At 34.2% G+C, this 16,005-nt stretch overlaps 1 protein-coding gene across 1 annotated transcript; it reads left to right on the top strand.

Moving 5' to 3' along the window:
- Positions 1-8,504: 8,504 nt before the first annotated feature.
- LOC132727021 (L-xylulose reductase-like) lies at positions 8,505-15,539 on the top strand. Its single transcript, XM_060712435.1, has 8 exons — positions 8,505-8,603; positions 10,073-10,159; positions 10,740-10,837; positions 11,845-11,999; positions 12,656-12,698; positions 14,275-14,433; positions 14,622-14,739; positions 15,371-15,539. Exons 2-8 carry the CDS (start codon positions 10,087-10,089, stop codon positions 15,478-15,480), a joined length of 756 nt encoding a protein of 251 aa, XP_060568418.1. The 5' UTR covers positions 8,505-8,603; positions 10,073-10,086; the 3' UTR covers positions 15,481-15,539.
- Positions 15,540-16,005: the final 466 nt, after the last annotated feature.

Raw genomic sequence — 16,005 nt, 5'->3', positions numbered from 1 at the left:
ATCATAGTGAAGTTCAAATGACCATAGATACAAAACATACGCACAATAGAGTATCTATTTTAAGATAATTTTAAGGGAACTTTATTTTTTCAAAACAAAAACATAAGACAGATTTTTGTTAAAGAAAACATTTTTTTAATTTAATTGGCAACAATAATATGAATAACCAACTTTGGGTTTTATGGCGTTTAAAAATGGAAATAAAAACAACGCATAACGAGAAGCCAAATTTGATAAAAGCGTAAACTGTTTTGTGTGAACTTCACTCGCAAATTAAAAAAACTACCATGCCCCATTGATCCCTACCTCAATCAAAAAGGAAGAATACCATGCAAGTTATCTACCTTCCAAATATGAAAATACATTTTTGTTCAATAAATAAAGGGGCCCCCCCTTTTGTTAAAAAGTTGGGGGTAAAGAAAAAAATTCTAGAACTGGCGACCTTGACCCAACTGAACCCTTTACTCCATCCAAAGGAGAAGACTTCAATTTTATGTGCCTACAAGTATAAAAGTAATCCCTCAAAAGAATAATGTTTATGCACCTGTAAAAATGTGAAAATCTATTTTTGGCATTGGTGACTTTGGCCTTGACCAACAGGACCCCTAACTAAATTCAATGGAAGAGGACCTCCCTTGGCATGTTTGTATTAAACATGAAATACATTAAGTAATAGAAAAGCATTGAAACACGAGGCTATCTTATTGTACGAGGGGTGTAGCCCTCGGGTATAAATCAGATTGCCGAGTGTTTAAATCATGTAAATGTTCTTTCTCTTTTGTATCATAGTCAAACATAAAAACACGTTCCCTGATACCACAAAATGAAACCCCACAAAAAGTAATCAATGAACGAGCATCTGAATATGATACACATCCATTTAAGGTATTAGGTTAACCATACAAGGTCCTATTTTCAAAGTGAAAAAAAGGAATATAACTTGGGGAAATGAATGTCAGAGTTATATAACTTATATCATGAACTTTCTCTAGATAAGTAAGTGTGGAAATTATGAAGCCATAAGTATAGACAGTACTTAAAAAATCCATCTTGCCGGTTTAGGTTCACGATATTCATTCTCAAACTTCTGAAAATGGCAATAATTTGATAAAAATTTATGCAATAATTATGTAACTTGCCAGGATCAAGTATATTGTATTGATTAATAAATGTGTAAATTATAAAGCCATTTGTACGAGTAGATTTTAGGAAACCTCCAACATGCCATTTTATCATTTTGATCGTTCCATTTCTTATAACATGACACCAATTTTAGACTGCAAGGCTCCTAGACTGCCAGCTTTAGGCTATTAGACTGCAAAGTTCAGTGCCCTTATGGTAAAGGCGTTTTTTCCATAATCTTGCATTTGTATGTGCTTTTGCAAGACATTCCATAGTGATTTTACTGTATTTTAAATTGTTTCCATATTTATAATATAAGTCACTAACTTTAAGCTACTAGGCTGCCGACTTTAGGCTGTTAGACTGCCAACTTCAGGTTGCAAAGCTGTCATCGATAGACTGTTAAGATGTTAGGCGGCCTTCTCATGATACTAGGCTGCCAACGTTAAGCTTCCAGGGCGTTAGGCAAACTCATTAGGCCCAGGCCGTCAGCTATTTAAGCTTCCTCTTCCGACTGCGAATTTGCCTCCTCAGTCAACAAGGCCATCAAACTGCCACCTCAGGCAGCCATACCGTAAGCTGTCTCTTGTGCCAATTTTACAGACATGATTATACAATACTTTTTACAGAATAATGCCAATTTTGCAGTTTCATACAAAAAGTATACAATTGTATAGTTATCAATATTCACTTGCATAAGTTCAGCTAAAATCTAACGCAAAACAATATACATTATTTACAAGATAAGTTTTATCGTTGCAAAAATTGAAACGCAGTTCCATATATAATAAATTCACTCGCTTTCAAACAGACAAAAATCGTCTTGAGTAGTCAGATTCAATTAATTTGATACATGTATACTCGCTCATATCTAACACCCGACCGAGGATCGGCAAACTATATGATCAATGAGTACTATACGAATGCTAAATGCAAGATTTCAAAATGGCCTAAAACATTTACCATTTCGATTTTCGTGTTGACCGTGCATTTCATACTGTGTATGTTTTTCACGTATTTGCCGTTTCTGTTAAAATGAAATTTTTGTCTTGATTCAATCAATATTTTTCAAGTTTTGAAATGAATATTGTGAGGTTTTGGGGAAAAAAAATAAAAAGGGAGAAAATGCCTTTCAAGATCGTCTTAATTCGTTTAAAAATTTGCATTTTTTACTTTTATTTAAAAATAAATAATTTTCTGTTTTAATGAATATGTTTGATTTTTTGAGGCAATAAGCTGCATCAAGCGAAAACATAATCCCGAAACATAAACCAAAAAGGTTTTAACCAAAACGCCGTCCACGTTAGCCTTTTTCATTTATGAAAAAAATCTCGGGAGTAAATATTAAAAGCTTCATTTTGGTCACGGGAGGCCCCTCATAATTTTTGATATAATCAAATGGCCCAAAAAGGAACCTCACATGTGCCGATGTTAAACAATAGCTGAAAGTAATGACAATATGATATACAAATCATTCAAACACCAAACACATATCAGTTTCCGCCACCTGAAATTCCCTTTAATAGCAATTGTCAAAAAAATATTGCATTTGCGAAACACGTTTAAACATTTCAAATCAAGGCAATTTCTAAAACCCAAGTTAAAAACCATTTTTTAAACGTCCCTGCTCGAGGGGTTTGAAATTATCGAAGATAGATAAAACCGCTGTATTTTATTATTAGAATAAAATTCAGCTTCCTAACTAAGACGCCCTACAAGTAAAACAAAGATTTGAACTTATATCATGTTGAAATTTAATGTACATTGTATGTCTATTAAATTTAAAAATGCATTGGGGCTCCTGGTTGTATTAACCAAAACATATAAAGCCGAAACAAAGTAAAACCACAATTTAAAAATGAAATATTAATATTCGACATTTCAAAGTATAATCTTTAATAAAGCATCAGCTTAATGGTTATTGTCACTTTTTTACTGTATTAAAATTGTTTGGTCTTTTTGGCCCCGGAATCAGTGGGTTTTTGGAGTGCTTATATTTTCCCTTAAATACTTAAAGTTATTCAGATGTTGTGTTGAGGAAACATCAGGTCATTGATAAAAAAGAGAAAAAAAAGAAAACCCCTTTAAAGATTGTCCAAAACGGCAAAAAATTGAAAATGTTGCAGGTTCCGTTTAACCCGGTTTGGATAAAGCCTTCAAATAAACACTGTCCCGGTAATGGTGCACGGGTATAGCTTACTGTGTCTTAAGCTGGTGAACCGAGGTGTTCCGTGGTGTTTTTCTGAGAAATCAAATTGCGTTTACACATCCCCGGACAGATCCAGGTGGAAAATTCCCCAGTTCAGAACCCGAATATAGCAACCGGATATATACGATATGGCGCCCGATGCTAAAATCGGTGTATTCCCCGCTTGATTCCGGTGGAAACCCGACTAGACACAGTTTCATCACCGGTCCATACACCGACCATCGCCGTTTTGCCAACGGTAATGCTATTGGTGGATGCCGTTACTGTTCGGTGACGCTACCTGGTAATATGCACCCGATGCTTCCTGTTCATGTTTATTGAGAAAAAAACTGACTGACCACCGTTGGACATCAGTAATTATGGAAAAAGATAGCAGAGATGCATGCGAAGAAAAGGGGATTGAAGTTAGAAATAAAAACTGTGTCTACAACACCTTCAGAGGTTGAGGTAAACCTGAAGCTGAAAATGCACCAGCTGAAGATTTATTCCTTCTCCTCATTTAACAAAATTGTCCATGCTCGTGTTACTTCTCTAAACAAAATGAGATCCAAAGTAGCACTTTTAATTATTTTATTCCCGTTCTTTAAATTTTCCGTTCGGCATTTAGGTCCCTTACACCAACCCTCTTTTATCGTTGTATAACCGTACAAAGGGCGGCAAAATTCCCGGGGCCCTTTTCCGGCCCCCACCCGGAGCTTGGGTTTCCCGTGACCCCCAAAGTACCCGGTTTCCCTTAACGCCCGGGTGGTTTTTCCTGGATCACCGGGACCCTTTTCCTTTGGGGCATTGATTGACAAAGCATACCGGTTTTTCTTTTCAAATTTAAAATTTACGTTATGGAGCAATATAAAATAGGTGGGGTTTCCCCGGGAATTCCCGTTCCAAAACCGAAAAAAAACGGGGTTTGGGCTTTTTTTCTTGGGGAAATGCCCTTTAAACCCCCGGTTGTAAATTAAAAAATTTGAAAACAAATGCCGGGGTCTCCCCAGTTTTTCCGGTTTTAACCATGGGTTTTTTTCCCCTTTTCTTTACGGAATTCCAAAAGGGCCCAACGCCGGGGTTTTCCAAAGGTTGATCATGGTTAAAGGGCCCCGGGGCAACCCAAACCCCGGGGTTTTTTGGGGTTAAAAACCCCCCCAGATGACTTTTTATAAATTTGTAAGCAAGAAAAACAGGTCTTCAATCAATGAAAATTTCTTTAAAAAAGGGGAAATTTTTTGGGGGGGGGAACCAAAAATTTTTTAAATTTTCAATCCCGGGTTCAAAAAAAAAGGGAGACAAAAGAAAAAAATTATCTATTGGGAAATTGAAATTTTAAATTTTAAATTTTTTATAATTTCGCTTTTTGGGCCTTTTTGCAGCTCAAATTCCATATTTAGGTTTATAAAAGAAAACAATTAAAACAAAGATAACTTTTTGTTAAATTGCAATTACAGTAAGAAAACTTAAATTATCTCCTTTTTTAAATTTCTTTTAATCATGATTTTAACTGAATTTATATCTTGCGACTTTAAACGGTAGGTTGCGACATTTTAACGGTAAGCGGGGAAAAATTCGTTGGCAACACATTTATAACTTTAAAAATTGCAATTTACCTCGGTGGTTGCGGACATTTAGGGTTGGGCGACATTTAGCGGAATGCGACTTCGACGCCAAAACATTGCTACATTTTTAACGGCAAATTGAATTTTGCACAATTAAGCGGCGCATTTGGGACAAATTTAGGGGTATTTTGGTGCCGAACAATTTTTTGGGTAAGTGCCGACATTAGCGGCCCGTTGCGACATATAACGGCGGGCCACAATCCACCTCGGCTACAAAACAAAATGGTACTTAAAAAAGTGTTTTCGGATAGGCCCGGGGGCATGCTGAAACCACTTTTTAAACTCTTAGAATGGAGTAATTTCTGTATACGTTTCACAAGAAACTGTAAACTGTAAACTAGTGGCCAAACTAGGTTTTCAGTGTGAATGTTTTCGGTTTAGATTATAAATAAACGTATATCACGTTAAATGACCTTCTACTGTATCCTTTTCTGCGTGACACGGGCATTACGTGGCAGAATGTTGTAAAAATGGCTTTGATAAGCTTTTGCTTTCAGCCAAAATCTATTACTACGGTATTGTTGTTTACTATGTACAATTTTCTGAATAAAAATACGGTTAAAGTAAACGAACACCTTTTGGCTGGGGCTTATCCGAGTGGTGCTGACCATAGTTAATAATCAATTTTCAAAATCATACAGTTTGCCAAGAAGTTATGACATTAACCGTATTGACGCCAATTTTCAAATTATATGCAGTCTGTCTTAAATGTGACTAAAATAATAAGACTGCAACGGTTTAACAAAGACATTCCAACTTTTCGTATTGAGGTTTTTAATTTTAAGACAAAAAACAGCTTTCTTACTTTTTTATTTATTAAAATGTTTAGAAAATGTTTTCAATGACAAAAAACCCAAAGAAATTTTGAATAGATTTTTAAAGGAAATATAGAGAAAAAACCTTTTCGTGGGGAAAAAATAAAATAATTAAATTTGAAAAAGATTATAAACCAAGTTTTTTTTGTATGAAAATATGATTATAAATAAATTAACGGAAAAAGAATAAAAAACTTAATATTAAAAAAATTGTTCCAAGGTATTATATTTTTTAAAAATTATGAAGGCAAAATTAAAAAAAAAATTTTTTGCCATAATTTTAACCCCGTTCACCAAAAAAAGTAACAGATCGACTTAGTAAAGGACATATATTTTTGCAGAAATATTTCTCTAAATTGAAATTTTGGGAAAAAAAAGCCTGTTAAGTTATTATTTCAAGCAGAAGTTGTTGTGTTTTCGGTTTTTTATTTATTATCTTTACTTTAAAAAAAGTTTAAAATAAAGTCCGGACCAGCAACCCAAAATTGCAAACCCGTGTGTGCAACCGACACCCTGTTAAAAATGCTGCGAGCATTCCCCAAAAGTCGGGTAAGATTCTTTCGTCTTTTAAACACTTGATGTTTTACAACTGACTAACCTCTTTATTCGTCGCAAGAATTCTTGATAGTTTTAAAGAAAGTTTTTCAACACCCGCCCCTTTCGGGGGAGTATTCAAAATCTGTGGTCGAAATCAAAGAAGATGACTTTATGCGTCCAAGTTGAGAATTCGTTACTGAAACAAAACGAGAAATCGCCTCTTGACGATTCAAACTCAAAAGATCCTTCCTTAGCCTGGATATTTTTATGTAATATTTTCCCATTTGGACTTTTCACATGTACATCCACGTCTTGTTTACCCCCTCTTATTACACGGTATTCCAAAATATAATTTTTAGGTCCTTCAAATCGTTCGTTTAAACAGAATCGTCGTCTGTCTGGAAGTTCAAAGGTCAATGCCGTGCCATTTGCATTGACTGTACACAGCACCAAATAAATGAACGCTAGAAATGTAACGTGTGATTTCATAATTTCAGCACAAAATAACAATCATAGCAGACGACAAATTTTCTTTTGGAGGCTGTATCATAAGTAATCATGAAATTGAGCATCTATGTAGTCATGATAGAATCGACAATTTTTTAGACCCATCTGTTACCATGAAAGAATAAAAAAACGTCACCCGGATGTTAGTCAGGCGATGTCTTATCTTAGCCACATGTATTAACGCGCATGATTTATAGTGAACAGGCCAATAACACGATCTATTCAACAAATATATCCCCCATATAGACCATATAATACATAGAATATGAACCGTACATAGAAATAGATTTCGGATTGTTTCTCGTAACAGATGTGAGATTTATGTCAATAACTTACATGTATAATCTTACAATATTTGAGCCGCGTCACGACAAAACCAACGTAGTGCGTTTGCGACCAGCATGGATCCAGGCCAGCCTGCGCATCTGCGCAGTCTGATCAGGATACATGCTGTTCGCTATCAGTTTCTCTACTTGTAATAGTGTTTGTAAGCGAACAGCATGGATCCTGATCAGACTGCCGAATGCGCAGGCTGGCCTGGATCCATGCTGATCGCAAACCCATTACGTTGGTTTTGTCGTGAAGCGGCTCGTTTCATTGTGCACACATGTTACATGAAAGCATATAATTCCACTATCAGAAACAAAAGAAATTATCAATATTTATATTTGTATAAACAAAACTTTATAAATGATACCAAAATCATAAAGTCCAAAATTCAGTTTTCGGGGGATTATTAACTTGGAAATACATGATATTATTCTTTCTTTGGGCTCAGAAAAAGGTACAGATAGAGCAATTTATTAAAGGCACATTATGCCTCAGAAATGAATAAACATTTACTTTTTTAGAAAGATCAAAACATTGAAAATAATGTTTAAGAGAATGTTAAATTCTTGTTACCTAAAGAAAATAGCGCTACATGTAAAAGAATATGTCATAAAAGTAGCAAAATGTAACAAAGTAGTATTTTGACTTCCGTACAAACTACTAAATCACCATAAATGTACTGTGCCAATTGGCAAAAAAAAACACACACAAAAAAACCCAAAAAACAAAAAAATACCAAAAAAGATTTTGAGAAATTAAAATGAACACTTTTCATGGGCATAATGGGCCTTTAAGCATAATTATTGCACAAGTTTTAATAAAGAATGTATATAAAACGTTGTTTTACGTAATTACTAATTATTACATGGGGGATGACAATTTTGTTCTTCTTTTAGGTCATTTCTAAATATAATCTGTTAAATAAATAACTAAAAAAAGAAAGATTTAGCTCTCTGATAAAACTTGTTCTTTGCTTTCGACAATTAGTCTTCTTCAGCAAAAAAAGTTCACAATCAAACAAAGCTATGTCTTATTTCTTCTGGTTTTTCTGTTCATGTAACTTAATTATTCATTCATTTGAAAATGAAAAAAACGTTTGCGGATTGAATTTATCAACGGGAAGGATACTTAAAGACCCTGTTAGCCCCAAGAATGCTATTATAAACTTTTTATTTTGGTATATTTAGGCTAGTGACGTTATTCAAACTCTCGTTGAAACCCATGTGAACAATATCAACGGAATTGTGGCACTCGTTTTACTTATATCGGTTATTAGCTATTTGTCAAATCGCGACAATTTCTTTGTTAGTTAGTAAATAAGGGAGCTTATCAATATTGCGCTTATTTAAACTAAAACAACTATGCGGTTGCTGCCCTTGATTTTAAACTTTTTTTAACGTTTTTTACCCTGGTACAGATAAACTTGATTGTGCAACTTATATAAGCCACTTAGGAGACAGTATATGTAGGAAATACAAAGTAAGTTTATTTAGCTAATGTTATATATATCTTTATGTAGATTTCATAAAATCTTTTGTATCTATTTATATTTTGACATGCATAATATGTAGGAAATACAAAGTAAGTTTATTTAGCTAATGTTATCAATGTATATATATCTTTATGTAGATTTCATAAAATCTTTTGTATCTATTTATATTTTGACATGCATAATAACATCTCGACTTAAATAAAGTTAATCGAAATAGAACTGGACATACTAAAATATTAATCATAATTATTTTCATAAACTTGCATAAATTTTTATACAATGCACACATAATCTATTTTTTTCTATCTACATGTATAAATAAAACGACCCTTCTGTATATGAGCCGAATATTTAAATCTTGAACAATTTTCTATTACACTTTTCTACGGTGGCGCAAAGGTGACATTTGTGCGTTTTTATTTATCTCATGCGCATGAGATACTATATGTCGTGGCTACGAGATCATTAAGTGATGCGCACGTGATATTATGTCGTGGCCACGAGTTACTTAGTTTTGGCCATGAGATAATTAAGTGGTGCGCACGAGATACTAAGTCGTAATAATTATACATGTTGTTAACCTGCGAATATTTGCAATATTTAAAAAAAAATATACAATTGTAAGAAGAAAAAAAAACAAGTTGAAAATCGAATTTAGTGTGTAATTTGCCGGTGATTTAACTTATATAGTATAGTTATGGTAATTTAGTATCTTAAACGGAAGTCAAAATACTACTTTCACATTCTGCTACTTTTATGACTTCGTCACAACTTTCTTCAGGTAACATTTAACCAATTCCTTCGCAGCCATTTTATGCTTGCGTAAAACCTCGCTTGTAATTATAATCAACAACGCAAATCACGACACAAAATAGAGTTATTATATGAGCCGCGTCATGACAAAACCAACATAATGGGTTTGCGACCAGCATGGATCCAGACCAGCCTGCGCATCCGCACAGTCTGATCAGGATCCATGCTGTTCGCTAATAGTTCCTCTACTTGTAATAGGGTTTGTAAGCCCTGAGCAGACTGCGCGGATGCGCAGGCTGGTCTGGATCCATGCTGGTCGCAAACGCACTATGTTGGTTTTGTCGTGACGCGGCTCCTATTAATTTTACCATTTTACCATTAACAATTTCTGTAAGTTAATATACTCGTAGAAACATTTTTGTACATAGACGTTTTGATGTAACAAAACATTGATAAGGTCAGTGACTTTGTCCTTATATAAATATAAAAAATATGATCTTGTAACCTTATACCAACCGATGTTTACGCCCTAATTACTCTTCACGCCATATACTTGTAGTAAAAAATAATACTATTTGAACATCTACCTGAAGTTTATTTTTTAAAGAAAGACATACCCAAAATATTTTTTAAAGTTAATATACATGTATACGTTTTCATCAACACAATATAATTACTTTTTGAATAATATTTTGTGACCTAGCTTAAGTTTAAAGCATGGAACAAGCAGACGGTATGGCACAAACAGATTTTAAAGGAAAAAGGGCGTTGGTTACAGGAGCCGGAAAAGGTAACTCGATTTTTTTAACAATTCAAAATATTTATCATCTTTTCAGAACAATTTCATTATCAAAATAACTATTATCGTACATACATTTCGATAAAATGAAAATGTAAAATCATAATGACACAGCATTTCTTTTTGAAAGATTTTTTAAAAATATATTAAAGAACTATATTCGAATTGTAGATGTCGCTAAATTTGACCTTATTTCAATGTTCAGTTTTATTAAAATAGATCATCTGATTTCTTTATTCTACAAATATTCTTATATGTATTTGTAGACGATATAATTCATGCAAAACAATAAAAAAATCAAATAAATAGAATGCAAAACGTCCCCCCTTTTAATGTAAAATGACTTGACGGATAATTCGTTATTTTGAATATACAGTAAAATGTTTTTAGCTCGAACTTGGATAACTCGAATACCTGCATTATCTCGAAGTCACTGTATGGACCGGCAAAGTCCCTATATATTATATACTGGTTTACCTAGTATCGCCTTAATCAATACTTTAATTTCACTACAGTGTTGATATATCTTATATACTTTTAAATGATTTTTGTATATTGGTATATATTATAGGTATTGGGCGAGCAATAGCAATTAGATTAGCTAACCTTGGTGCTAAGGTGTTTGGGATAAGCAGAACACAGTCAGACTTGGACAGTCTTAAGAAGGAGGTATTTCATCGTTCTATGAGATAGTTTCACTAGTTTGGAGTTCTTCTTTGTTATACTATTTTAACGCGTAATTTGTGATTAAACTTAAAAGTATGGTCATAACACATGGTATGTGACGTCAATTTGAATGTATATCTGCAAAGGAATAGAAAAATGCTGTTAATAATTATTGTTTACTCATTAATTTTTATGCACGGCAGAAGTAGACATACTTCTTGAATTTTCGGGAAGATGAATTCGGAAATTCATGAATTTGAAATGTCCCACCTGTATTTCGTAGTTTCTGCATATAGTTCGTCATTTCCTTACTGTTGGGAAAACTGCCAGAGGTTGAATGATTTTTGCAATAGCAAACGAGACTCATTCCTGTATTAATATTGGTGTAATAAGTCTCATCTAATGATTATTTTTTTCGAGATGATAGAAGAATCAAAATTAACACATGACAATATATCTAGAAGAAAAGACATAACATGAAACGACAGAAGAATCACCATAGATATGACATGATGGAATGAATACACGATAATTATTTCGTCATAATGCTGACATGGTGACAACTCCGAAGTACTTGAACACAGTTGAATATGTATGTCAATTTGAGTGAGCCATACCGAATATGTTTACTTTAAATGACTGTAACTTGAAAGGCATTTGGCAACAATATGTACCAGCATGAATTTGTCAGACTACAGACCAAATTATTTGAAGAATAAAACATATCAAATGTCTTCTCAAATAATTTTCCTAAATTTTACTTCATATATAATGGAAGAGATGTTTCGAGTGAAAAAAAGGCAAAGAATTGGTACCGTACCAAATGTAACCAGAAACATAGGTAAATCAATCAATCAATCATTCAATCAATCAATCAATCAATCAATCAATAAATCAACCAACCAACCAACGAAGGAACAGACAGACGGACGGACATACTTTTTATTTAGACCGACTGTGTAGATTATGAACATATAATACGATACAGTTTGTATAATTATTTATTTCAGGTTCCATCTATTGAGACAAGGTTATTGGATATATCAGAATGGGATAAGACACGAGAAGTGGTTGAAAACCTTGGTCCAATAGACCTTCTTGTGAACAACGCTGGAATAATAAAGCATACTCCATTCTTAGAGATTACCAAAGAAGAATTTGATGAGTAATATATTTTATTTTTATTTATTCCCGTAGTTCGAATTATTAATATACTACTTATACACGAGTTTGCGTGTTCATGTAAAACCCTTCCTGGGTTTTTAATTAGATTGGAATAACCAAAAGATGAAAATGCTGCTTTGGCTCGCGGCAAGCGTGTTTAATTATCGCTTTAGAAAAAGTGTAATATATGTTTTGTAATGTTGGTATAACTGATTGAGAACATGTGAAATGATTATTATCCTGTATTAAGGAAATAGTCCTGAATGTAAAATAATTTGTCATAAAGGTAGCAAAATGTACACAAAGTGGTATTTTGACTTTCATCAAAAATACTTAATTACTATAACTGTTCTAATTGCAAACATGCAAAAGAAGCAACAGAGGGCTCAACAGTGCGACCAATAAGTATAATTTTAAAAACTGTAACAGAACCTTATGGATAAAAGCTTTTGAGAAACAAGCATAATAGCATTTTTCAGGCTTAAAATGGGCCTTTAACTTACTATGTGTATATAAAATCAACAAACATGAAACATATATTGTAAAATAACCCTGTTCGCCAGCTGTAGCTAAACAGTCTTTAAAATTCCACATTAAATATAAAACATAAAATGTAAATATTTAATTGATTAGAAACTTTTTTTTTTCATTTTTCAGTCATCACAATATAAATTTCCGGGCCGCATTCAACATTTCTCAGGTATGTAAATTTTTGGTGTTATACAACACAATATAGGTCATATGGCGACTTTCCAGCTTTACTGGCGGAGGAAGATCTCATGTGCCCTTTCGTGCACTATTTCAGACACGAACGGGTACCTGAGTAAAACTGCCTATTTTCAGTCAGGTAGGTGGATAGTATGAAATTATTCAATGTCACTGTCAGGATTCGAACCCACAGCGGTGAGGGGCAAGTGGTTTGAATTCAACGAATTTAATCTCTCGGCCACGGACGCCCCTACTTTTGGTTTAAAAAAAAATTAAAATAGCATACTTCTATAAAAAGCTCGGTTTTAAATTTTTGTACGGGTCGTTTAAGATCATTGATTTTTAAACTTTAAGTGCTGAAGATTACATACCACTTGATGCTAAGAGGCGTGATAAATGTTGCCCCGGTTATTTAGACTAAGTATGAAGGAGTTACTTGTCCTTTGACGGATGTCCTCATTCTAGAATTTGTAATATCTATTTGGTTTAAACGTTAGAATACTGTTTGATACACCTTGTTCGAAAACAATATTAAACTGTGAAGAAACAATATATAAATACTGTTAAAAGAATGAATGTTTTGCTTCAGCTGCGGTCTGACCTACTGTCGGCAGAGCCCAGGACCACCCCGGTATGTTACTGGGATGATTCGGGGACGGTCCGCGGTAAAATTATTGTTGCGGTCACATTTACCCTGGCAGCATTACGGTAATTCCCAACTAACACCCATGATGCGCCCAGACCATCCAGGAAGAGTCCCTGGATGACGTCGGCAAAGCCCCCGCTTGGCCCAGGCAGAGCCCCGGTCGATCCAGGCAGAGCCCAGGACGATCCCGGCAGGGCTCCGGTGGATTGAAAACACTCGAAAATGATGACGTTGATACATAATTTTCTTTTGATATAATATCTATTGTTCCAGAACAGTAATTTTCTTAATAATCCTTATGCAAGACTGGACAAAAGGGAAATTGGGGAGAGTTATAATACAAACAAGTGTAATCATCGCAAATTGCCGTGAATCTTTTGAAATGAACCGGACTTTGCCGTGGCTCTACCAGGATCAACCATAGCTCTATCGTCATCCTTCGGGACTCTGCCAGCATTCACCGGGGCTCTGCCGGCATTCACCGGGGCTCTACCTAGCTCTACCAGCTATATCGTACACCGAATCATCCCCGGTTTGTGCCGCCACACTTACGGTGCTTCCCCGGTATAACCCCGGTTGTTCATAGCAGAGCTAAGGATGAAGCCGGCAAAGCTATAATTTCACGGATCACCCCGGACCATCCCGTTGATATAGAATGTTCTATTCCATCCGGGGTCGAATGCCGGATGTTCCCGGATCATACCGTACGTTGCCGGCAGAGTTACGGATGTACCCCGGTTGTTCCAGGTCGTTCCCGGATCATCCCGGACGTCTACCGGGGCTTTGCCGGGATGTAAGTGAGACCGCAGCTTTATATATGACATGAATTTGTATAGAATTATTAATATTAATTGTTAGAATTAATACATATACAGTATACATGTAATGTAGAAAATGTATTAATCGTATTTATATTTGGCAGGTGGTTGCCCGGGGAATGGCTGAACGTGGGAATGGCGGAGCTATTGTTAATATTTCCAGCATTGCTGCTATTCGTACCACCGCTTACCATACGAGCTATAGTCCTTCTAAGGCTGCCCTTGATATGATGACTTCATCAATGGCGCACGAGCTTGGCTGCAAATAGGTGAAATTGTATGGTAATCAGAAATGTACAAACATTGTAGGCAAGTGTATATTCAACATTGAATTGTACCTTAATTAAGTGACAGTTTTTATATTTACAGGCAACACTGTGATGATTTTGTTTAGTCCCCACTATAACAATAAAACTAACATGAAATTCTTTATATATTTTAAAATTGCCAGATTCGTGTTAACAGTGTTAATCCTACAGTGGTGATGACAGAACTTGGAAAGAAAGTATGGGGCGATCCTGTTAAGCAAGCGGCGGTTCTTTCACGAATTCCTATTGGACGTTGTGCAGGTAAGAAGTTATTGGAGGTACAGCAGAGTGCAATACTCTGGTTCCCAGCATGTATTGTAAACATATCTTTGTGTATACAAAGGACAGGTAGCCAAAGTGTTCAAGTGACTGATAGTGGCCCGCTTGCCACACACGAGAAGGACGTTAATTTCTGCAATGTTTAAATACTATGAATTTTTTTAACGCATCTACTCAGTTGCCCGTTCGTTTCTGAGATAATACACAGAATGGATGTTTCACTTATAAGGCCGGAAAGATTTCTTAAATGTGTTCCGAATTAAAAACAACAACAGGGGAACTAAAGATTTAGTGAAATTATCAGTCGATAAGAGTTTTCACTTGGGAATGTATACATATGATATTCAAAACAATCTAATTAAAATCAGCTTCTACAACAAGGAGATTTGAACTTTAGTCAGACTGTATACATCAGAAATTATCTCATTATCTAAACATCTGTTCAATTAAATGGAATGTAAATGTCAAACAGTTAAAGCATAATATTGTTATTTTCGTTTTTAGATGTTTGACAATCTTTAAAATTATAATAAATGACGGTTTTACTCTAATGTGTGAAGCCATATAAAGTACATGTGTATTTGATTTACAATATAGGTTTGTATATTTTCAGAGGAAGAAGACATCGTAAATGCGACGGTTTTCTTGCTGAGTGAAAAATCTTCAATGATCACCGGCGTTACCTTACCTGTAGATGGAGGAATGCTAATAGACATAATGTGAAATATTCCTAAACATATGTGTGAAAAAAATATTGACATTTAGTGCTATGTAAGCTTTCCTGCATAATGTGAAATATTCCGAAACATATAAGTTTGAAAAAAAAAATATTAACATATTTATTTTATATGCTACATTTTAGTGTTATATAAGCTTTTCTACATATTAATGTGAAATATTCCGAAACATATAAGTGTGAATAAAAATAATAATATTAACATATTTATTTTATATGCTACATTTTAATGTTATATAAGCTTTTCTACATAATGTGAAATATTTCGAAACATATAAGTGTGAATAAAAATAAGAACATATTTATTTTATATGCCACATTTTAGTGTTATATAAGCTTTCCTACATAATGTAAAATATTCCGAAACATAAAAGTGTGAATAAAAATAATAATATTAACATAGTTATTTTATATGCCTAATTTTAGTGTTATATAAGTTTTCTGTCTTATCAAAATACAAAGCATTTCTCACGAAAGACCTGGACATATTTTTTTTTATAATTCCATAAATT

This window comes from Ruditapes philippinarum, unplaced genomic scaffold (genome assembly GCF_026571515.1).
Source record: "Ruditapes philippinarum isolate M1 unplaced genomic scaffold, ASM2657151v2 ctg681_1_1_1_1, whole genome shotgun sequence".
In the NCBI taxonomy this organism is placed as follows: Eukaryota; Metazoa; Mollusca; class Bivalvia; order Venerida; family Veneridae; genus Ruditapes; species Ruditapes philippinarum.
This window is presented reverse-complemented; position numbering and strand designations above follow the sequence as displayed.